This window comes from Hylobates moloch, unplaced genomic scaffold (assembly GCF_009828535.3).
Source record: "Hylobates moloch isolate HMO894 unplaced genomic scaffold, HMol_V3 SCAFFOLD_6, whole genome shotgun sequence".
Classification (NCBI taxonomy): Eukaryota; Metazoa; Chordata; class Mammalia; order Primates; family Hylobatidae; genus Hylobates; species Hylobates moloch.
In genome coordinates, this window is record NW_026652281.1 from 23,931,575 (window position 1) to 23,956,992 (window position 25,418).

Below are 25,418 nucleotides of genomic sequence, written 5' to 3' on the forward strand. Positions count from 1 at the left end.
ATCATAGGTCATTCATAGCCATAATTGTTGTTCAAAAGAACAGTGGTTGGATTTATTTTTACCTGGAAGTTGCCCGTTAAACACAACATGTTATTAAAATTTATTTTTCCAAAAAGCATACTTTTCGGTATACATTCAACAGATTGAAGCTATACATGTTTACCATGAAAGTCTGTTTCACCTGAATGAATTCCGGTGTTGCTGTGTTAGATAGCTATAGCATGGTTGTGGTTTTTGTAGAGCCTCTACTAAGTTTTATTTTTCTTACCATTCACAATTTTTGCCAGAAAAGTGGTAGAAAAAAGAAACTTCATAATCAGAAAGGTGATAGAGAAACCTCATAGTCAGATATATTATAAAAGAAGAAGATGATACCCATTAATAAGAAATCTAACATCTTTTGGAGTGAGCTTCTAAACAGTATCAACAAAGCCTTGGAAGAGTTTCCTTTTTCAGACACCCCGCTTGCCCCCAAATACATTTGCTCAGATAAATTACTTACTGAGAAGGCTATTTCTTTTCTAAAATAAAAAATACAATCAATAATTTGTAATCTCTATACAGTGCCTGGCATCTAGCTGCCCAAGGAACATTTGTTGAATTCAGTAGCACCTTAAATTATGTTTTAAGTACTTCGAAAGCCATACTTCTGTTGGTAGTTTTGTTATTGTTGTTGTTTTGACAGCCTTCAACGATCATAAGAGAGTATGTCATTGCTCTGGCTCACAGGTGGAGAAACTGAGGTTTAGAATGAATGCCTGTGATTTTAGTCTAGCAAATGTTTATTGAGTATGCATTGTAATGAAGAAGAAGCACAACTCTTGCCCTTGAATTTACCACTGGGTCAGTTCTCATCTCCTAGGTAGGTTAGGATTTTACTGGCCATCTATGGACTCTCTCTCCAGGAAAAGGAAGAGAGAAAGTACACAAACACATAAACCTTTGCTTCTGTAATTACAAGGTTTCTGAGGCCCCAGAAATCTTTGAACCCCAGATTAAGAATCTTTGATCCCCACATAAAAAATCTTTGATTTAACCATTGCTTGTCAACAAGCCCCTGAATTAAGTAACTGACTTAGGGGGCAAATAGCTTAACTACTGAGAAGCAATAGGAACCCCATGCCTCTTTTTCCTCCCCTAATGTTTTTCCCGCCACCCCATGCTGATTTTGAAGTGGTCAACAACAAATTAAATAACAGGAAAACACTTTGTAAATATAGTGTTCTACAGATATGAATGCATACAAATCTGTAAGTGGCGGGGAAACCCAGGCCACACATTTCGCGGTGTGGCTTATGTTCATATATTAGGGAGCCTGCTGGAACCCCACTAAACTGTTAATTACCAGCTGTTTGGTTTAATCTGATCATTTACAAAAATATAGCAATCCTCACTGGTGTGTATGTTAAATACAGACATCACTGAAATGAATGCTGTGCCTGTGACATACATTTTTGCAAGTGCTTTCTATGTATGGGTTGTCAGAGCTAGTTTAATTCTAATTGCAGAAATATCAGTGGGATTTACATCTGTCTTCTTCAAATAGTTGGAAAGAAGAAATGTAAGCACCTGGCACACATTTTGACTTTTGTTCTACATGGGGAAGAACCATGTTAATTTCAAGAAACTCATTAATGTGCAGGTCAGTACTAGTAGTTTCTCTTAGTTACATATTGGTGGATGGCAGAAGTATTAAAAATGGCATATATGTAATGAGATTTTACAAAATTTCTGATTTTGAGGGTAGAGAAAAAGCCAGTGGATTCCCTATTGTGCATGTTAATTTAAAAATAATTTAATGATGACTCCATTTGTTTCATTCCAGCATTAAAAAGGGACATGGAGAAGGCTTGCCTGTCTTTATTCACCAAATAGCAGTTTTGCAGACCCTTACAAGTTCCCATATGCTAGTGAAAAACATTTTCCAAGAAATTGGCAGCATTGCACTTTGTAGCTGATGCCAGCTTCTTCCTTGGGCCAATTCAACAGAGAAGAGAGAAAAAAAAAATGCCTTGTTTTAGTGGCTGAATTACTCTGACAAGCTTTCACATCGCCCCTCCTCTTATTAATATTCTTTTTGATGTGAGCTTGTAAAACAGAGGATTGGCTGTTAATCTCCAAGATCTCAAGGGCTTTTGGCAGTGGCCCATAATTGATGTGTTCACATGGCTGTTGTCTGACTACTAATGATTAGACAGCAGTGTTATCTACCAGCTAAATCAGTGTTGCTTATAAATCACACTTGATAAACTGCAGTTTCATTTCTTCAAAGAGTTCCTACAATTCTGCATACTTTGATGGAAGTGCCAGAGGCATTTCATGATTCTTTGACAGCTTAGATTAGGTTTATTTTTCATTTCTGTTTGACAAAATGTTAGACTTTCTAACGCATGTGAAAGAGAATTTTTTTGTTCCCCTAACAAGGCATTTAAAGAGTGCTAAGCAGAGAAAGATGACCTGCTTTCAGTGGGAAGATGTACAAGTTGGGATGGCAGGTCCTAGTTTTGCTTTTGCTACCTACTCCAAGGTGAATGGAATAGGCAATGGCATCTGGTGCCATGCCACTTTGAAAGAAGAAGAGAAGAGGCCACCAGCAAGGAATTTTGCAGAATGTGGGCCTGTGCTCAGATTGTGACAGGGGGGAGTAGTGAGAGAGCACTAATTGTTCAGTCATGTTATGTGTTGAGCCCATGCGTCAAGGTGTGATTCTGCTTTATAGACAGGCAAGAGAAAGCAAAAAAGGATTTATAAGAGGAAAAGGTGCCAGCCATAGGATTCATTTTCCTCCTTCGCTGCCCCTATGGGGACACTTGGCTGGCCACAGACACACCCAGAGTCCCCCATCTGTCCAGAACTTTGTGTACTGCAGAGGTGAAACCAGGTTGCATGTCACATGTACATGGTGGGCTTTGAGAACTTCTGCTAAGTTTTGGGTGTTTATTGGCTACAAACTCCTGTGGTCTTGAGTTAACTTTCCTCATTTATAAAACTAAAACAACAACAAAAAAAGACTAATTAATACCTAAGGTCATTTTATTGCTCTTAATTTTGCATGTCCTTGGAATGTATTGTTCCAGAGCCTCAAAAAAAGCCTTTTTGCTAGTATTAGTTAATCTTTGCTTAATTTTTGAGATCAAATATTAGATTGCAAAGAAATGGTTAAATCAGAATGGTTTGTGATTTTTAAAAAATGAATTTATTTATTTATTTATTTATTTATTTATTTAAGGTGGAGTCTCACTCTGTCGCCCAGGCTGGAGTGCAGTGGCGCAATCTTGGCTCACTGCAACTTCCGCCTCTTGGGTTCAAGCAATTCTCCTGCCTCAGCCTCCCCAGTAGCTGGGATTACGGGTGCTCGCCACCATGCCTGGCTAATTTTTTTTTTTTAATTTTTAGTAGACACAGGGTTTCGCTATGTTGGCCAGGTGGGTCTCGAACTCCTGATCTCAGGTGATTCGCCCACCTAGGCCTCCCGAAATGCTGGGGTTACAGGCATGAGCCATTGCTCCTGGCCAGCAAAAATTAATTTTAAAAATCACATTTCTTTTTTTTTTTTGGAGATGGAGTCTCGCTGTGTCACCCAGGCTGGAGTGCAGTGGCGCAATCTCGGCTCACTGCAAGCTCCGCCTCCCGGGTTCACGCCATTCTCCTGCCTCAGCCTCTCCGAGTAGCTGGGACTACAGGCGCCCGCCACCACGCCCGGCTAATTTTTTGTATTTTTAGTAGAGACGAGGTTTCACCGTGGTCTCGATGTCCTGACCTCGTGATCCGCCCGCCTCGGCCTCCCAAAGTGCTGGGATTACAAGCGTGAGCCACCGCGCCCGGCAAAAATCACATTTCTTTTAAGAGAAGTTTATATAATTTTAAAATGTGTCAGAGGGTAAATATTTAATCAAAATTTACTTTTTTTTGAGATGGAGTTTTGCTGTTGTCGCCCAGGCTGGAGTGCAATGGCACCATCTTGGCTCACTGCAACCTCCGCCTCCCAGTTTCAAGTGATTCTCCTGCCTCAGCCTCCTGAGTAGCTGGGATTATAGGTATGAACCACCACGGCCCGGCTAATTTTGTATTTTTGTAGAGACAGGGTTTCTCCAGGTTAGTCAGGGTGGTCTCCAACTCCCGACCTCAGGTGATCCGCCTGCCTTGGCCTCCCAAAGTGCTGGAATTACAGGCGTGAGCCACCATGCTCGGCCAAAATTTACAACGTTTATTCAGAATAAAATTATGTTCTGTGACAAAGATTGGGAGTGGGGCTTTTGTTAATAACTTATTAAAGTTTAAAGAGTTATTAGAGCTCTAGAATGCAAGAATGCAGGAGAATGCACTTAACACTAAAGCTATGTGAAAAAATTTCACCTATCCTACCCTACCCCACTCCACCAAAACAAAAGTCATGTAAGATTTAACTGAGTACTTCCTTTTATATTCGGTACTTTTAGACCTTAAGTCTAGGTGGCAAGTTTATTTCCCAACTTCCTAAGAGTGGCTTTGACATGAGCACTACTTTTTCCTAGTATATTTTAGGGCTGTAATTAAAATAAGCACTATAGTCAGGGAATAAATGTTTATTGATAAGTATTAACATTGATGAACAAAGGTGCTTAACTAAGCTGCTCATTTAAATGACTTGTGGTTGAAGGAAATCCCCTCTTTTTTTTTTTTATTAAATGAAACAATTTAAATTTAAGTTGTTTTGGTTATGGTTATTAGATTTTAATGCACTATGGAAAAATACCCACGATTAACTTAGAGAAGCTAGCCATTCAGTGATTTAAATAGATGCTTCATTTAGTTTTGATACGTAAGGCAACTATATTAGAGTTTCTTTCTTTTTTTTTTGAGACAGATTCACGCTCTGTCACCCAGGCTGGAGTGCAGTCGTGCGGTCTTGGCTCACTGCCAGCTCCGCCTCCCAGGTTCACGCCATCCTCCTGCCTCAGCCTCCCCAGTAGCTGGGACTACAGGCGCCCACCACCACGCCCGGCTAATTTTTTGTATTTTTAGTAGAGACGTGGTTTCACCGTGTTAGCCAGGATGGTCTCGATCTCTTGACCTCGTGATCCGCCTGCCTCGGCCTCCCAAAGTGCTGGGATTACAGGCATGAGCCACTGCACCCAGCCTATATTAGAGTTTCTAATGCAACTATAAAATATGAGAAAAATGCATTAAAAGTTATGGAGTATGGTTTTCATTATGTAAGATATATATGCATAAATAAGGGCTGGTTGGTAATATTAAAAATAAAAATAATGATAACATTTAAAAAGATTTTTTACACCACTTAAAAATAATATTTTCTGTTTAAAATCAGTATACATACATATATCTATGAGCTTTATGAAGTGTGTGTATTACCATTATGGCAAAAAATAAGCATGCATTTTTTAATTTTAGAAGGTAATAGTTTTTCTTGACTGATGATTTAAATCATGATTCAAATCAACTTGATTTAAATGTAGTCTAGATAATGCTAAAACTATATTGCAGGTGTTTGTCAACTAGCTAGAAATTATTTTAATGGTTAAGGGAGTGCATAGTAGAAATATTTATTTTGCTGCAGATACGGCAAGCTCTGTCACCCATGGGATGCTTGTACTTGGATATTAGACACATTTGTAAAAATAAATAATAAATATTCTGAAAACGTGATGCCAAGAGAGTGTGATCCTGTTTACCACCCCTGCTATCCTTCATTTCTTTGTGGCATCATTTTTTTTTGTGTTAAAGAGTAAATGAGGTGACTTGGTAACTGTGCAAGAATAAATGGTTAATAACATTTATTTTTATTTACATTTGTGCATTCTTTTGAGACCACTTTCATAGAGTTTGTTTCATTTAATTCTTGAAGCACCCCTATAAAATAGCTGAGGAAGCATTTTCATAGAGTCCATTTCATTTGATTCTTGAAGTACCCCTATAAAATAGCTGAGGCAAGCATTCTTAATTCTTATGGATGTTAACACTAGAAGTAGAATATTCTGATCTGATTCCTAGGCTGGGATTTCTCCTAGGACGTCAGCTTTTAGGAGAGGAAAAATCACTGTTCCCTCCAGATAAAATCTTACTATATAGTTGGTTCTAAAGAACCTTATTCAATTATAAATTCATCCCCAGGTATTTTGAAGTGTTTCGTTTAATTTGAAAATTGTCATCTGGTTTTCAGAGACTACAGCAGTATGTTTTTAATGTGTTGGTTTAGCCATGTGACAAATTAAGCAAGCCCTATGAACATGTGTTATTGAGACTGGTATTGGCAAGGACAGTAATAACTAACATTTGTTGAGCACTTATATGATAGAGATACTAAGGCCTTTATGTAGGATCTCTCGTTTGATGTGTCTATTGCTTTAAATACAATTAAGTAATACTATAATCTCCACTTTATAGGTGAGGAAATTGAGGCTTAGAAAGGTTAAGTAAATTTTCAAGATTATACTAGTAAGTAAATGATCTGAGATTGAAGCACAGAGACCACACTCCTATTTATTACACTATATTACCCAGTTCAAAAGCATTAGTGAGACATGTGATGTGTGACATTGACCTGTCATCCTGTGTGAGAAGTAGCTTCTGGGACTGATGGTCTTAGTTGTTCATCCATGACTAGACTTCTGGATGAAAGAACCCCAAGTTTCTAGGAGGGCTTGTTTCATTTCTAGTCCTCAACAGAATGTGTTTGAGAACTTGATTTTTTCATGTAATTCATTCACTTATGGGGGAATTAAGATAAAATATCCTGGTTTTCAAGCTGAAAATGTTACCAAAAACACATTGCAATTACATAGGATGGTTGTTTCTTCTTTTAGGAATAGAGAGGTATCATAGATTGACAATGTTTTTTTTTTTTTTAAAGTTTACTTCTTTGTAAGCTCTGTGAAGGGAGGGATCTTGTCTGTCTTGGTTGTCATTAGCACCCAGCACAATGGCTGGTATAATAAAAAGATGTTCAATAAATATTTAATGTTCTATGTTATGACTGCTTAAGTTAGAACTGGAATGTGGCTCCTCATATCTCTTTTGGTTTATGACTCCTAGGTTTTTTTAAGAGTTAGGTAGTAGTAGGTACATTTGTTATTATTTTTCATTCAGAGATGGATCTAGATGTTTACTTTTAAAATCTCCTACACTTCTCTCCACTCCCTACTTCCTTTTTCACTTCCTTCCTGCCCTTTTCCAACATACTGGTAACTCCCCCTCCCCCTCTCCACCAACAGATATTAACGTCCAAGAGTGAACCTTAAATGAGCTCTTGAATTCAGTAGAGCAAGGATTGGCAATTTTTTTCTGTAAATGGCTGATAGTAAATACTTTACGTTTTGCAGGCCAAGAGGCAACATCACAGATATTATGTAGGCACTTGGATAACAAGAGAGAAAACAAATTTCCACAGAATTTTTTAACTGACAAAATTTGAAATCCAATGACAATTATTGAGCACAGTTTTTGGTAATACAGATCTACTGATGAGAAGAATGAAATTCTTTTTGTGGGAGAGAATAACATTCCACTTAATAAGTGTTCAAAGTTAATGTTTGCTGTCATTACATTGATTGCAAAAGTTCATCTGTAGAAAACATTCTTAGCTTTCAGGCCTTACGAAAACAGACAGTGGGCCAGATTTGGACCGTGGGCCATCATTTGGTGACCTTTTAACTAGACTGTGGACAGAGAAATCCGTAAGCAGGGTCACTTGCCCTGGATATTCCTTCTCATAAAGGCTCATTGCTCTAAGACTGGAAAGGGAAGATGTTCAAATGGAATTTGTAGGGTGGAACCACCTTAGGGAACTAGTGAATATAAAGATACAAGAGTAGTAAGAGGGAAGGGAAGGAGAGAGAGGTTATCTCTGTTCAGGGACTAATGGTGATTAAGGGGCCATGTGCCTTGGACGTCATGCTGGGAAGGCCGGAATCAGGTGGTAGGTGGGGATAGAGGTTTGAAAAAGCTTATTTAGGATACCCATTACTTTTGTGATTTAGCTTCCTGAAACGAAGGGCTCATTTTGTCAGTGACACACAAAGATGAAAGGACATGGCATTTGGGGATGGGATCTGGTTTCTCAAAGATCATGAGTCATCTAATGGAAAAATAGGTGACTTGCAGCATAGTGTGGAGTCATTTCTTCACCTAAACTGAAACAAAAGGTTCCAGGTTGGTGTAGGGGCAACACTGTGAGGCTGCCGGTGGCTGTTAGGGTAAAATTAAGGGAATTATTAGGAATCTACAGGTTTTAAAAAGCCATCTGCTTTGTTCTTCTGGTGGCTGGAGGGAAAGCGGGGACCCTGGGCCAACTCCACAGGGTGGGCGGGCACTGTCTCCTCGTGGCTTCTCCATTGGTGTCATTGGACACCAGACTGCCCAGACCTCCCTACTCTTAGAGCTCCACTCCTTAGATTAGTCACCCCACTTTCCAGGTTTGCCAGTCCCTCTCCAGCCACTCTGCTCCTTCTCACTCTTTGTGCCCCATCACTATTGGGGTCTACAGGGTTTCGGCCCTTCTCTTTACATTCTTTGCATTTTCCCTGGGCCATCTCAGCCACTCCACTGGCTTCATGACTTTCTTTCTACCAGGGGTCACAGAGATGATCTAGAATGATCTAATTCTGTCCATCTGCCTGATAGACATTGCCCAACAGGCGATCCTCTGCCCATCCTCCCCATCCCAGGCCATGACACTGTCACCAACTGAAACAGACCCCTGGGGCACATCTTGAGTTTGTCCTCCTCTGCCACCTTCCTGAGTCTGACGTCTCCTCCCTATCGCCCCACCCCACCACGGGTGCCAGGTCTTCTTGGAGTACTGCAATGGCTTCTTTTTTTATGTTTTGTGATGGAGTCCGGCTCTGTTGCCCGGGCTGGAGTGCAATGGTGTGATCTCAGCTCACTGCAGCCTCTGCCTCCCGGGTTCAAGTGATTCTCCTGCCTCAACCTCCTGAGTAGCTGGGATTATAGGCACACACCTACACTCGGCTAATTTGTAATGGTTTGTTGTCTTCCTTCCTCCAGTCTTGCCCTGTCTCATCTGTTTTCCCGTGGCTTCCAGTGTGCTTTTTACCACATTAACAATCGAATCCTTCCGTGCCCCTACTTTAAAATCCTCAGTGCCCACTTCCAACTTCATAATAACCCCCCAGATTCTTAGCCTGGCCTGGGCTTTTGTGAATTCTCTGATATTCCAGCCTCAGCTCTCTCTGCTCCCCCACCCCCGAAGCTGCCAGCCCCTTCACAGAGTGTACCATCCAGGGCTGCCCAGCTCCACTCCACCTCCCATCCCTATCCCTTCAGGCTGAGTTCTTCACTTCCTTAACACCCAGCTCAGCACACTCCCTGCCCTACCCCCTTGTTGCTCCCACAATGCCTTGGGCTTAACTGACCATCTTCAGCTCTGACCACACTTGGCTCTGCGGCCACTGCTCATCTCCCCACCTTTGGCACGTTGTGGCACCTGGCAAAAATTCGTTGAATGAAGGAATGACTTCCCCAACAGTGAGGCGGCTTAAACGGCATCCCATCTAAAGGGGAGGGCCTGGGGTTAATACATGATTCCTGTCACACAAACTAGGTCCTTATGCCACCTTGGACTCACTTGTGGATTTCAGGACCTCTGCATGAGGAGTTGAAATAATAGTCTTCAAGCATCTACCCTCTCCTCTCTGCTTTACTTTTACTCTAAAGTGGAATGCCTTAGCATCTTTTCATTAAGAAGTTAGTTTAAAAAATGATAAAATAGTATATGGTCATGTTAAAATTTAAGCAGCATAGAAGGCTATAAAACGAAAAGTGATTCCTTCTTCCTCTGTATGGTTCTATATGGATAAAATTTCTGAAAGAACACACAAGAAACTGTTAGATGAGAGGTTCTCTCTGGAGAGTCATCTGTTGGCTTTTATTAATAAAATCTGCTGTGTTCTCAAGGTGGGGAAGCCGAATTCTGGACCTGTGAGCAAGCAGCTTTTTTGTGTGTAGGCCTCTGTGAGAAGAAACTTTTAAAAGTGGTTTATGGTTTAGAACTTGGTAGGGGGCAGGATAGACCTCATTGGGACAGGTTGTGGCCTCTTGTTTTTGCTCCTGACCCTGAGAAGTAACTTATCTCTTAAGACTAAGTTTCTTCAGTTTACACAATCAGATGAGAAAACCCACCTTGCCTTTCTCTAGAGCTGTATAAAAATGAATGTTTCTTTAAAGAGTGCTTGACGATAGATATGTAGCTAAGTATTACATATGGATGGAAATATCATATACATGCATGTATAGAGATGGTATATGGGGAAGCTTTGTCATGTTCTCTCTAACCATTCCATCTCTGTGATAAACTATGGAGAGCTTTACCCAGTTGCTTAACTGCGATTCAGAATGAAATTACATTTTCAAAACTTTAATTTATTAAAATTGATCAGTGTTTTGGATCAACATTTGGGAGGTATGAAAAGAAGAGGCAGGAGACATGCATAAGAAGCTTCTTGGACGTATGTTGAATATATGTGAGCAATATTCAGATTTTGCAGGGAGGAAAGTGATTGGTACCAAGATAGTGTCCTATGTAGGGAGTCAAAATTGTCTTCTTCTGTGGCCGACCCACGATGCTTTGGGTGCTTCTGTGGCCTTCCCTTTACATGGATCTCAGCTCACCGCAACCTTTACACACCACATAGCTCCCATATAGTGTGACTCAGGTGCTTCCTTGTCATTTAATTTGTTATGACCAGCATGTTTTGAGTTTGTAATTCAAATGTGTAAAATTTTAGTTAAAAATACTCCTTTTAGGTGGTTGCAAGTGAGATTCCCTAAAAGAAGGTAAGAAAAATGACTGATGTTAAGCTGAGAGAAATCGGAATGCGGTGGTGTCCAAAATGGGCTGTTCTTTCCTTTCTCCCTGCCTTTCTTTCTTCTTAAAATCATGTCTGTGTCCAGAAGCGTAAGGATGAGAGACTTCTAACCTTTCCCTGATTTCATCCTAATTTCAAGGAGAAATGAGGGTCACACAAGGACAGTGTATTTATCAATGACCAATATCAACTAAGATAACGTGCATTATTCATGTGTTTTGAAATTGATTTATTGGCTAATGTAGGCCCAACCATGTGTAGCAACATCCAGAATTTACCATTGAACTTTCTTTTTAAAAACTTTCACACTTAAAAAAAGAGTCAAGACCCATCAGTGTGCTGTATTCGGGAAAGTCATCTCACGTGCAGAGACATACATAGGCTCAAAATAAAGGGATGAAGGAAGATCTACCAAGCAAATGGAAAACAGAAAAAGCAGGGGTTCCAATCCCAGTCTCTGATAAAACAGACTTTAAACCAACCAAGATCAAAAGAGACAAAGAAGGCCATTATATAATGGTAAAGGGATCAATTCAACAAGAAGAGCTAACTATTCTAAATATATATGCATCCATTACAGAAGCACCCAGATTCATAAAGCAAGTCCTTAGAGACCTACAAAGAGACTTAGACTCCCACACAGTAATAATGGGAGACTTTAACACCCCACTGTCAACATTAGACAGATCAATGAGACAGAAAGTTAACAAGGATATCCAGGAATTGAACTCAGCTATGCACCAAGCGGACCTCATAGACATCTACAGAACTCTCCACCCCAAATCAACAGAATATACATTCTTTTCAGCACCACACCACACCTATTCCAAAATTGACCACATAGTTGGAAGTAAAGCACTCCAAAAAAAAAAAAAAAAAAACTTTCACTCTTAAGGGATTGGGAATTTCAGGAATTCAGCTTTGTACAAAGGGCCTTGTGCAAAGGATTAATCCAAGAACACAGGCTTTTTTAGTACCTTTACGATGGTCTCCTTTCTTTGTGGCTTATTTTTGTGCTTTAAGTGTCTTTGGAAATAGGATGAGAGGAAATCAGAGAACTCTTATGAACAAGATATGAAAACACTGATCATTTACTGCTACTATTTAAAGCACACACAGCTCTCTGAGCAGTGAAAGATGTCAGCGGCACTTTTGAAACAGATTAAGTATCTGTGGCTCAGCAGTAGGACAGGTTTTCAAAGAACACAACTGAGGCTAAGTATGTGACAACTGATGTGGTGTGGTAGAAAAGAGTCCCTGTGTCTGCTCCGCCTCCACCAATATCGCTTAGCTATGGAACTCTACACAGTTCAAGGCCTTTGAGGGAGGAATTTAATTTGGCTTCGTAACAAAAGAAATTTAAGACATTGAGTAGAGTAGTTTAATTATATTCCATCTTTACATACTGAGTACCTTCTGTTTTGCTTTGAAAACTGTCATGGCTAGAGAATGAAGTTAAAAATAGTCACTGCTGTTTAAAGCATATTTTACACATGTAGCTGTGTACATTCTCTTGCTTTGTGACCTGCATATAGGGATCCTTCTGGCAGTCAGACATGAACAATCAGTGACCCCCTTTCCTCTCCATGCCAAAGCAGTGCCATGCAGACCCCAGATTTTTTTTTTTTTTTTTTTTTGAGACAGAGTCTCTCTCTGTTGCCCAGGCTACCCGCCTCGGCCTCCCAAAGTGCTGGGATTACAGGTGTGAGCCACTGCACCGGGCCTCGGATATTTGGCATTCTGGAATTTTGGCATGGTTGGGGTTCTGGCTGGAGGTGGAAGCATCCGTCTTGGCCCCACTGGCCTTGGGGCCAGAGCCCTGGTCCATCCCCAGGCCAAGTCCTACCAGATCAGCTGCTAAGCCTGAACAGCACTTGAGGGCAGGGTTGGTCTTCATACCTGATAATGAGAAAGTGGAAATGGCAATATAATTCCCAGTCTGTGCATAGTGGCATAGTGGTAGTTTTAGAATTAGATGATTTAAAACAGCAACAACAATAAAACAAAAGCTGAGCTTTGGTTTCAGTAAGGTTTTAAAGTGAGGTTTCTGAAGGGATTGTAGTATTTGCTTGCAAGCCTGAGATTCACTATTCTGAACTATGGGTAATAAAGGGTGATTCAGGTATATTGCTTCCAACATACAGAAAAGGGTCAGAAATTACCCATGGAGAAAGGTTTCTTTCCATCTCATCTTCTATTTTACATTTAGAAGGGTTTGCGTTTGATGTTAGACCAATGTGGGGTCAAATTCTGGCTCAGCCACCGACCCTGAGTGACCTTTTAAGTTACTTAACTTTTCCCACGTTTCCTTTTCCTCATCTGTAAAATACTTCCCTTAACAATTTTGTAAAGATCAAAAGAGAGAATGCACAGTATAATCCCTCCTACACTATATGTGGTAAGACAGTTATAATCCCTCTATGTTGTCTGTGTTAAAAAGTAGCTGCTGATGTTACTATTTTTGTGAGAAAGCCCATGGACTTTAAGATCAGAGAGCTTTGGTCTTGAATTTCATCTCCTTGGATAAAGTTGCCCATCCTCTGAGATCTTCAGTTTCTGCTTCTATAAAACAGGATGTTGTGAGAATTAAAGGAGATAGAAAAAGTCTGGTACCTTAGACCCTTTGTGAGAATTTGCCCATGTTGTTTTCTCAGCAAGCTGCAAAGCGTAAATTGCTTTGATCATGGTTCTGAAAGGAAGAGTTGTCTCCATCGCATTTACGAAAGGTGGAATTAGAAATGACCAAAATTCAGTTGTTACAGGTTTGCCCTTTAGGGATGGAAATTCAGCCTTGATGATTAGTTTTGGAGAAAAGATCAGTGCCTAATTTAAGGAAATGGTTTTTTAAGCTTCCCCTGCTTTGCTAATGAAGCAGTGACGTCAGGCAGAAAAAGGGTGGTTAAAATGCAAAGTAAGAGACTGCTGCAGTGGTCACCTCTAAAGAGCTGTGATTTCCCCTCCATAGTAGTGGAGTCTCTTTCTAATGCTTTTTAAATGAAGAGGTGACTATGGGCAATCTCATAAAACAGCCCAATACCAGGATATGGAGAAAAGGTGAGCATTAAGTAATTGTGCCCCAGCATCCTCATAGACTATAAAAATATTGGCTCCGAGCAAAGTAAAACACCATTCCCCCTCTGGTTGTTGGTGATCCCGGGATTGAGGGGTTAACTGCAGGATCGGTGTGGATATTTTTGGCAACAGATGTGAGAAAGCTGTGGCAAGCTTCCCTGTCAGGGTTTAGACCTGATCCCAGGTAAAGGAGGGAATCTCTCTGCCTTCTGGAGGCTTGCTTCTTGGCAGTCCTGGGTTTTGCCTTCTCCTTCTACCTGGCAGCAGAGCCACCTGAATGTCTCTTTGTTGGGTCTGGGTGGAGCAGGAGTGCTCGAGGGAGCACCTCCAGCCCTACCCTGGCCACCTATCCTCCCTGGCTGTCGGTTTCCTGGTCCTGAAAGCATCACTGACCAACACAGTGAAATGCCCCAGTGATGAAAAGCTGTCCCCACCAACACTCCAGCTTTGGATCCTTCCTTGCCCATCAGCACTTAGGAAGCCCTTGAAAGAAGGTGAACAGAGAAAATATTGCCAGGGTTTCCCTGCAGATTGCCCGCCCCCAACCCAGCCCTCTGATTACACACACTAAATGCCGCTATCTGTGTAAATAACCTTTTCTTCCCTGCCTCCCTTCAGCCTCCCCGCTCCCCCCTCCCATGCTCTTAGGCTCTCTCGCGTGATAAATGGCCAGGCTACTGCTCAGCATGCACCAACACCTGGGAATAATCATGCAAAAATAACAGTGAGAGACTGCCGCGCGTCTGTTCTTGACATTAACTTTCCTCAGTTTGACAGGCTGCCACCACCAGCTGTTAGACTTATGGGTCTTTTTTTTTTCCAGTGGAGATAGCTGCTTTCCTGCTTTCCTCTTTTTCTGGGCTCTAATAGGTTACATCAGTATCCTATCAAGATGACAGAAAAGAGCTTTGACAAAGAAACCATTGCTAAAACAGGCCAGTTCTCTATTCTGATATTTTATTCCAGTTATTAGTATTATTAGACTAATAATCCCCCACTGATTTTTAAATGAGGAGCATCTGATTAGAGCTATATTAGTGTTTCTCCCCTCACAAAGCGATTCATAGTTGCCTCTTGTGAATTGCCTTTGAATGTAGCAAATACTAGCATTTGGTCCCATAGGGCCAAACCACCTATCGATTTCAGGTCTCAGATATATTTGTAATAATGATACTAATATTGACAATAGCAATAGCCCCTGTTTATTGAGTGCTACCTTCTACCAGGCCCTGAGCTAAAGTTATTTGTATGATCTTCTGTAGTAGTCACATGAGCCAGATGTTATTTCCGTTTTACAGATGAAGGCACTGATTCCCCAGAGTGATCAAACTACTTGCTTAAGGTTTTGAAGCTAACAGTAGAGCTGGATTCCAACTCCCAATGAAGACAGATCCCTGCCCCACACTGTCTTCCATTAACACCCTACTTTTTGCTCTCAGGCCGGCATGAAAGGTCCTTTGGTTGTAGTTCTACAATTATCCTTGTAATTTTGCTATATTTGTATGATTATCTGACTAGTGTCACAGTCTTGCCCACTACACAGTCAGTCCACAAGGGCAGGGACCTGGTCTGTTTGGGCCACTCTTGTTCTAGCAGGTTGCACAGTGCTTGGCACATGGCAGGTGTGTAGTAATTATTGGGTGGATATGTGATAAGAGTTGAGGTGAGCTGACTGTTAGGGCAGCAGTGCATGAAAAAAAGCTGCAACTAGAGATTAGGAGGAGGAGATTCTGTAGTAGTACGGGACTCATCAGGGCCTTCATGGTGATCCCATCATTGCCATAAAATTGTAAAATGGGGGTGAGTTAAGCCAGTTGACTGCTGCCAGATGTCAGTGTATGAAAGAAGCAGTATTTCCCCAGGCTGAGCTTCTCAAGGTTAAGCCCCCTTTCTTATATTTTTAACATACTTTAACCGCACTTAACCATGCATTTGGAGGGGATTATAGATTTATGTTAAATACAGTAGGATATAAAAAGGAGCTTTGGAAGGTTGGGTGCAGGGTTAGGGAACTGTAATATCAGACCAGGGACTTTTAAGCCAGTGTTTACTGAGCTAAGCACTATGCTGAGCATTCACTTTGCATGGATTATCTCACTGAGTCTTCACTGCAACGCTTGTGGGGGTAATTTTTATTATTACTCCCATTTCTTAGAACTAGACACTGAGTCTTAGAGAAGAGAAGCCCGGTAACTTGCTTAGGGTTCCACACAGCAAGTACTGACAGGGTCTGCTAACGGAACCAGAGGTTCAAGGCCTGGTATGCTGCCTCTTCACTGGAGGGAGTCCTTGTAGAAACCGTTGCCACCCTCTGCCTTAACGACCTTCATTGGCTGAAGAAATTATGGTTCAGTGTATGGATCAGCGACCTGAGAAACCAGGGTGCAGTGGAGTTGATCTTTTGTATAAGGCAAAAATAACTACTGAAAATGCTTTAAAATCCTGCTTTACATATGATACATGTGACTTCATGTTTGACACTGAGATACACAAGAGAACCGAAACCTTTTGGGGGGAACAGCTCCCGCTGGGTGCATTACCTAGCAGAAAGAATTGGCCACACTCTTTGAATTACTTCCCTTCCACCCTTCTTCTGTTTCCCAGTGTATGTTGAACTCTGTCAATTTTCTGCTTGTAGGATGCCATCGTTTTATATGTACCTGGGCTGCCACTAGAGATAGCTTATTACACTTGTACAAATATAGGCCACAGTTTTCTCTCGACTGTGTAGGTTGGGCTAGGCGACATTCTGTGATTGTTTCAGGGAGAGGGTGGAAGCACAAACTCCAGCATTCTCTGGTCGGGCAAGTCACGTGGCAAGGCCGCAGTGAAGCTCAGTCCTGTCAGTTGATGCCATGAGGAATGTGGGTCCAGGAGAGCACATTATCCAATTATTATTTTACGAGATAGGAGAAATTTAAATTCTTTCCTAATTTATTAAAGCGCTGCTAAAAAAAAAAAAAAACTGGAATGTTTTAGAAAGTAACATACCTGCCAAATAAAAACACCTCTGGGAGTTGCTGTAATCCCCACCTGCAAATCCTGTTCTTGTTGGCGACCTCTAAGGAAGAGGGGCCTGTGGTAGACCACATGGGGAGACTTTGCGCTCCACCTCCTCCCCAATCCCGACATCTCACAGTGAATGGGGAGAAAGTGCGATTCTCTTCTCATTTGGTTCTCCTCTCACTGGTAGTGCTGGTCTGGTACCTATGGGAGTGGCAGTTCTGAGCCACCATGAGAAGCCGATACTACAGTGGAAAAACGAAGAAATTCACTTGTGCAAGTCAAAGATGTGAACCTCAAACCAATATAACTATCGGGTTTAAGCCTTAAAAGCCTTAAATTGTCTAAAGACTATTATCACATCAGGGTACTATTTATGATTAAGTATATATTTATAGTCAAACTCTCTGAACCTTAGCTTTCTCATTTTAAAACATGTTGAAGTGGGCTCAAAAGTTCTTGCTATAAATATCAATGGAACTTTCATGTTACATTTGAATTGTGTTAATGGAAACAAACACAATTAACTTACAAGTAGGCCCAGAGTACTCTGGCTTCTCCCCTCAAGGCATCCAGATTCCATAGAAATTTGAACTTAGAAATTACATAAATATGAGAGAGAGAGAGAGAGGGGTGTGTGTGTGTGTTTCTGCATGCAAATATATCTATAGGTGGAGTTATGTAGAAATAAGGATTTAGTCTAGAAGCTCTGTTGTGATAGGATTTGTCATCAGTATTAGGCGGCTGAAGAATGCATTTGTTGTTGTTTTTGAGAAACAGGGGCTTGCTTTGTTGTCCAGGCTGTAGTGCCATGGCATGATCATAGCTCACTGCTGCCTTGAATTCTTGGGCTCAGTTGATCCTCCCACCTCAGCCTCTTGAGTATCTGGGTCTACTCGCATGCCACCGTGCCTGGCTAATTTTTAAATTCTTTTTTATAGGGATGGGGGTCTTGCTGTGTTGCCCAGGCTGGTCTCCAACTCCCAGCCTCAAGTGATACTCCTTCTTGGAGCTCCCACAATGTTGGGATTACAGGTGTGAGCCACTGCACCTGGCCAGGAATGTGTTTTCTAGTTGAGGAAAATGGGCCTCAGAGAGGCTGAATGACTCTCCAGGGTCATAAGCCAGTTAATATCAGAGTTGGCGCCAATCCTAGTGTTAGTATGTCTTGCCACCATAACTCTCATTGCCCCATTGTGTTCTCACCTCCAAATCAGAGAATTGATATGCTGTAAGACTCATCTCTAATTTTATTTCATTTTCCTATGCATCCTATTCAAGCTACATTTGTTCTCTTGGTATTAATGTAGGCTGTTGATCAGGTGATGTGAAGAATATTTTCGGAAGAATGTTCCATTTTTTCTTTTCAATTTATACATATGACGTCGAATTGCAGTCAGTTTACAACTAACTATACAAATTAAGAAGCTGGAAAGCTTGCAAAAAAAAAACACTGGTTTATAATTTTCTTTGCTCTTTATTTTTAATTCTGGAAAGTGATTCTAATCTCAGACAGTCTTTTAGTTGTAATAAAGACTACTAGGCAGCATTGTTTTTCCCCCCTTAAATTTCCTCTCTGAGAACCCCTTTGTTCATTTGTCAGCTCAGTTTTAAAATAAGAACTATCAGTGTGAACTTTGATCCACATTAAGCTACATTTACACAAAAGCATAAATCACAGTATCTGGGGTTTGGGGCTGTTAAATGCTTTTCTTTCCTGGGCTCTGTGATCAAGAATGCAGAACAATAAAAAGCATGGAGCAAAAGAAGTTTTATGGCAGCTTTGAGAGCAGGAAATTAAGTTTTTTTAACATGCAGATGGGTGAAAGGCTGTTCTGTTGCATCTTGGATCACTCAGGCAAGTGAACGTCAGTTTATCATTTTAGTGAAACGCAAACTGTAGAAATAGTTCCTACAGTCATATGAACAAGGCGCCCACACAGATGACTGCTTCAGCTGTTTAACTAGGAGCACACTTCCTCATATGACTCTTGAAATACACTCTTTTTGTTTTGTTTCTTTTCAAAAAAAAAAAAAACCAAAACCCAACAAAGACTATATACTATTATGCCTGTAGCCAAGTGGCTACAAAAGATAACTTACAATGGATAACTGGGAATCTATGAACAGCAGAATAAGATAACATTTTACCGGAATGATCTTCGATGTGCCCTTTTTACATATAGGATTTGTTAGTCCAACTGATAATACATGCGGGGTGTCATCCCTTAAATGTAGGCCATTTCTATGTCCAACACGAAGACATAGGTAATCTGGAGTCTTGGTATAAATGGGCTTTGTGTGTGGCATTTTCACAACCAATAATCAGGGTCAAAGCTATCCGTAGCAGTCCTAGCAGTTGTTACAATGGGCCAAATGAATGCACTGTTTAGTACATGTAGAGCGTTTGGTTTCATTATGGCCAGACTTTTAAACTTTTTTCGATGAAGAACTCCTTTGCTGCTCTCCTGGGGATAGCGGTGCAAAGGGGATGCCATTGCACCACAAGATCTTGTATTTGGCTGCGATTTACATTTCCTGTATTTAGAGAGGCGGTGGCTTAGCCTTAATCAAACTCATTAGGGATCTTTACCAGTTTAGCCACGGAAGAATTTGCGTATTGGAAAAACTCAAGTTATGTTGATGTTGGGCACACGCATTTATCTCCCCCCTTATATGAATTCTGCTGAACTTTGCAATAGAATGCTTAATTAGGAGTTGATGCTTATAATACATGCTAACAATATCCAGTTTTTGGGTTTCGGTATAGATTGTAAAGTTTATATATTTTATATATTCAGCAAAGCTAATATATTTTAGTAGTGATTTAATTCATTATGGTTTATAAAGTTCTTTGAAAACAATTTCATCTCTTATACTTAAATTTTTAGGGTTTATTAGAGTTTCTCCTTTGGAAAATGTTAGAATTTTTAAAGTGAGATTTCATTACATGTGAGAAGTAGCCTTAATTTTGCAAAACATGTTTCATTCACATCTGCTGAGGCTAACGGTTGTCCAATGATGAATTTAGAAAGAGAAGGACACTGAAGGCCTGCTTATGATTCAGGGAGCTAGCGCTCGCATGTTTAGCTTATTTGGCATGAAAAAGCAAAATGCTCATTTCTATTCTACTTTATATTTTGGCACCATTAAAACACTCAAAGCATATTATAATTGCAAATGGAATTTGGAACGGTGATATATTCTAGAAGTGATATAAGCAAATTGCATTAAAAGGAATTCACAGAATGCAGCACTACTGCAGTAAGCCTGTCTGTCTTTCAGGTTGACCCCCTGTTTACAGTGCCAGCGCCACCACCGCCGATTTCCAGCAGTCTCACGCCTCAGATTCTACCCTCCTACTTTTCCCCATCTTCATCCAATATCGCAGCACCGGTTGAACAGCTTTTGGTTCGGACTCGTTCTGTGGGTGTCAATACGTGTGAAGTTGGAGTAGTGACAGAGCCAGAGTGTCTTGGGCCCTGTGAACCTGGGACCAGTGTGAATTTGGAAGGGATCGTGTGGCATGAAACAGAAGAAGGTAAATACAATTTATTTTTATATATTTCCCCATGCCCTCTTCCCCATGATGTATTTATGTCCACCTGTGAGGGGAATTTTTTTTGCGGTATTCGGAGAGGAATGGAAAGTGTTTTTTATTTCTGCTCTCTGGATTTGTGTTGGAAGTAAGAACTGTGTTTGTCTTCTTGTGCATGGCTGCTTTTACATTGCGGATGAGTCGGGTGTTTCTAAAAGTGATTCTCCTCTTTAAGTGCTAACATGGAAGGACTGTGAGAAGCGGGTCAGGGTTTACTCTTCCCCTAAAAGGTATTGTGGACATTAGGAAGGGAGATAGATCTCAAGTTTATTTAATTCTTAGGGTGCCAACCAATGTGTCTATCTTGACATGGTTGTTTTTGTGTTGTAGAGGCTTATATTTACTTTCTGAATTGAGCCAAGGTTCTTGCACATAGTGAGGATCATTGTCATGATGTGGTTGTGGCCAGCTGGTGCTCAGAAGTAATGAGGCCAGGGCCAAAGACGTAAACCCTAGTAAGCGGGTCACTTCTCTTCTATGGCCAGAGACGTAAAACCTTTCCTGTTCCTTAACTTGGCAAGCCGTTTGGCAAATGCAGTCCATTAGCCACAAGAGAAACAAGGTTCAAAGGAAATGGATCAGGATTAATCTCTCATTGCTATTGGAATATAAATCAGAGCATATGCCATGCTGATAGTGGATCCAAATCATGGTTGGCCATGTCTCATAGCACATGACCACCAGGTACAAAGTGTTTCATATGGCCAGTGTCATTAACAAGGCAACCAATAATTGAAAACTAAGTACCCAGAAGAGCTGCAGTGCTCCATTGGGGAATGAGTAGAGTAGAAGAGATAAGCAAGAAGCATGCTCCAGGGTGCTTCAGAGTGGACCAGGGAACAAAGAAAAATGAAGGGGTGGGGGAACATTTTTTTCCCCGTAAGTTAGATTGGTCAAAGATAAAGGAGATGGCAGTTGTTGATATCATGGTCATTTGCCAGAGGAGTAAGGGCAGGATGAGGGTAACAAGAAGTGTTTGAGACTCACAATTATTCATTAGATTCCTCTAAATCAAGGGGGAAAAATTGAGGGCCGAAACCCAAAGGGAGAAGGTGAAATGTATTCAAAAGTGGCTGAGTGGATGGGGAATATTGAGAGTAATTGCTGGGCAAGAAGTAGTTGAGAAAAAATAGTTAAGGATAGTGATAAACTGGGAAACGAAAGAAGAAGATAAAAATAAATGAAAATCAGATGACAAGTGTTGAGTATAATTCTTAAAAGGTAGAAAACAGCTCAAGCTGTTTCAAGGTGGAAAACAAAGGTTCTTAGAGAACTCTGAATTCTACATATTACATTAAATATACTCTTGTAGGATATGTTCTGTAATTAAATAAAAATATTTGTAGATAGCACTGGTAAGTATAAATAAAGACAATATACAAGAAAGAATCAGAGAAAAGGACTGAAAGTAGCTATGGTCAGCTCTTGTTTGCTCAGAGGGAAGTGATTAAAATTTACTTTTTTGGCTTTAGAAATTTTTGAGTTTTGGGTCTCTTCTTTCATTTTGTACTTTTAATTTGGGTTTTTCAGATATTCTAGGAAGCCATTTGAAACAATACTGTGGAACCACATTGGGAGGAACTGATGTAGGAGGAGCCACAATTTGTCTCATCTTGCTTGTCTGTTCAGTCACCCTCCAGTACAAGGGGTCCCATGTGGGGAGCAAGCTTCTATCATGTTATTCTCTTGGGTTGTGCAGTTTGCCTTCCATTAGATTTTTCTCTAAGGGAAATGGTGGATAAGGCTTTCAGACTGACACTCAGTGTGAAAAGTATAAAAAAGTATTCAAGACCTTAATAAGGTCACAGTGAATTTGTTTAGGTGCACATTTTCAGGAACAGAAAAATATTCGGAAAGTGTAAGGGTTAATTTCCCTAAACTTGAACATCAGATTTTTTTGTACTTGGATCATTTACTCATTAGGGTGAAATGCTGTCTTCCCGTTTCTTAGCTATGACTTAGCGCTCCCATCAGTTTATTGCTTGTCATGATTTTATTTATTCAAGTGTGGAGTAGGACTAAGTCCCTGCAGTGTGACCTCACTGGGTGGTAGATGTTGTAAAATTAGCCACAAACTTTCTGGAACAGCTGTAAAGCTTGGGTTATTTTTCACTTTGCTTAGAAGTCTGCTTAGTTTTTGACTTTTAACCTTAGCCTCTTCTCAAAGATAAGATTATTTATGAAAAAAATCTGGGTTTAAAAACTGTAGCAGTACATAAGTTGATGTGGAATTCTGGGCATATGCTTAAAGAGCTATTAGATATTATTACTATTATTATTATTTGATAGTGATATACATAAAGCCTCACCAGTTCCACTCTGTCCTCTGAAAAATTGGTCTGCTGAGTCCAACGTGGCTGCTTTTATACGTGCTCCGATCCATCCATTTCTGTGGATATCTTTGTATATTCATACAACGGACTGATAGCTTTAGAAGGTTTTCAGGCTGTTGGCAGCTCCAGCCTTCTCTTTACTGCCTCACATTTTCCAGGATTTGGAATGTGTGGATGTTTACTGTGGTGACAAGAAGGAGCTGGAGCTGTTAATAGAGTTATTCTTGCTGAATAAACTAAACTTCTGACCTCCAAAGAATTTAAGAACTCATCTTAGTAAAGGCCTGGGTCATAAGATGTATGTTTAATGTGCAACCATTTGCAAGAGCATTCCATTTGCATTTTTCTCACTATAGTGTGTTTAAAGCTCTTGTACCAATTTAAAAATTAAACCCACTTGACCATTAATTTTTTCCTTTTGGGAAAAACAAAGAGAGACACAGAACAAACACATTGGGAGCCAGTTATTTGGCAGAGCTGAAAGAGAGGGATTCCAGGAGAAGGGGAGGGGAGAGTAAGCTACAATCGTTTTGTAGTATGAGGTTTCACTAACAAAGAGCTTCAAGTTGAGCATTTATAAAACTGTCAGGTGCCTTTGACTAATGTCCTGTAGATGGAGTTGAATAAAACCCCGTCCCTGGTATTTTCACTTGGAGAGTATTGTGTAACTGGTAGTGTTTTCCACAAACTTAATTTGTTACGTGCATTCATATGTCTGTGAGGGTCATATACGTGCATGTGTTTTAAGATCCTAGAATTTTAAGAGTTCATGTCTGCGCTCTTTGGGGGGGAATATTGAATATTACTGTGATTTCTTTGGATGGTTGGGAATCGCAAGACTGGACTAGGAGGATCCCCATTCAATACTTAATTGTTTCTTGTGTTTGGAGTTTCTCATTAGAGGAAGATTCTTTTAGTCAGTCTTTCCCCTAGTGTTACTGCCAGTACCTGAAGTACTGGTTGTCTAGGAACCAAGTTGTGCTCAGGAATAAAGTGTTACTAGTGAATTTCCCTCTGGAAAAAATTAATGGGTTTCGATCATGCCTAATAGGAGAGAAAAGCTATTACTGCATTTGGATGTTTGGTAATTCTACTCTGATCTTTTTTCTTTAAGGTGAATGCATAGGACCAATGATGTATGGTACAAAATTACTCACAGATGTTGGAAAGAATTTCCTTAGCATTTATTCCTGCCATTTGGGAAACACATGCCTCTGTATAGTCATTTGTTTGAAAATTTGCTCTTTAAAAAAAAAACAAAACCGAAAAAACATGGTGTATATAGCAATATGTGTAAATACATAAGTGCTGAACTTGGCTTTTTAGCCTTTATGAATGTGTTTCCTTTTGATTTTTATTGAATCATGTTTCTTATTGGCTTTCTTTTTTTTTTTTTTTTTTTTTCTTTTTTTTTTTCTTATTTTTTTTTTTTTTTTTTTTGCCTTACCTGAGATCATACCTGGTTTAGCTGCATCTGTTGCCGTTATCATGCCCGTTATTTACTACTGCTGTGCCACTCTATCATTCACGACCCTTTCGCTTTCTTACTGGTTAAGTAAAGCCATGAAGAAAAGAAAGTGAGAGAAAGAAAACTGGTACTTGCCAAAGACGGTTCTCAGTGCTGTGCCTTTGAATCACCTTGGGAGCTTTTAAAACCCACTGATGCCCAGGCACCACCCCAGGCATTTGTTTAGTCTGGGTTGGCATTTTGGTCTGGTTTGGTATTGGTGTTTTGTCAAAGCTCCCTAGGTGATTCTAATGTGCAAACAAGGTTGAGAACCACTGTCTCATGGCAAAGAGTTGATGTCTTAGCCCTTTGCAAGTTCCTTGGCCTTTTCCCTGTAAGGAAGACACATGTATTATTCCTTCACTTTCCCAGGTATAAAATGGACATAGGGACACCCATCCTGCTTACCTCACAGAGCAGATAGTGTCTATCAAGATGCTATGGCAGGTGAGCAGGGTTGTTTAATCACTGTGCTGATGAGGAAGAGGGTCTGGCTTTGCTCCTCAACATGAACTCCACAGAGGATTTAAGAGGCTTAACAAACAACTGGTAGTACCACTCTTCGTAATTTATTGATATGGGAAGAGTGGACCCTACTGTTGATTTCTCAAGTGAGTCAGATGCAATACTTCTATTTCTGTGTGGCCTCTGCTGAATTATTTTTGAGATGACACAGAACCCCATAGTATTAAGGAAAGTTGTTAATGTAGCAAATATAGAATGTGCTCAGAGAATCAGAGTTTTTGGGGGTTTGGGGGGCAATGAAAATACAAAGGGCAACTTATGATAGTGACTATCATTTTAATGAGAAGACTCAGCACCTGGTGTGAGAGGATGAATGCTTGTTTGTATGAGGACCTTCTTCACCTGATGCGTTTTTCAAGGAAGGAAACTGATTTTGGGAATCAATGTTTTCAGGGTAGTTAATTGGAGAAAGAAATGATTTTCTCGCTCTCTCTTTTTTCTTTTTTTTCTTTAGACGGAGTTTCGCTCTTGTTGCCCAGGCTGGAGTGCAGTGGCACGATCTTTGCCCACTGCAACCTCCACCTCTTGGGTTCAAGCAATTCTCCTGCCTCAGC

At 40.5% G+C, this 25,418-nt stretch overlaps 1 protein-coding gene across 10 annotated transcripts in view; it reads left to right on the forward strand.

Annotated features, from left to right (window-relative positions):
• Positions 1 to 25,418, forward strand: part of ZNF608 (zinc finger protein 608) — a 135,038-nt gene that overhangs the window by 28,602 nt on the left and 81,018 nt on the right. For 8 of the 10 annotated variants that reach the window (XR_009214046.1, XR_009214045.1, XR_009214050.1 and 5 more), the window contains one exon: positions 20,187 to 20,442. Coding sequence is in view for 4 of the 10 variants with exons in the window: in XM_058440557.1 (XP_058296540.1) it covers positions 20,187 to 20,442 (256 nt within the window). In the remaining 6 variants the exon portion in view is untranslated. Of the gene's footprint in view, positions 1 to 1,545; positions 1,643 to 8,928; positions 9,487 to 20,186; positions 20,443 to 25,418 lie in introns of those variants that run through there. The other 2 variants (XR_009214049.1, XR_009214051.1) reach the window with 2 other exon arrangements.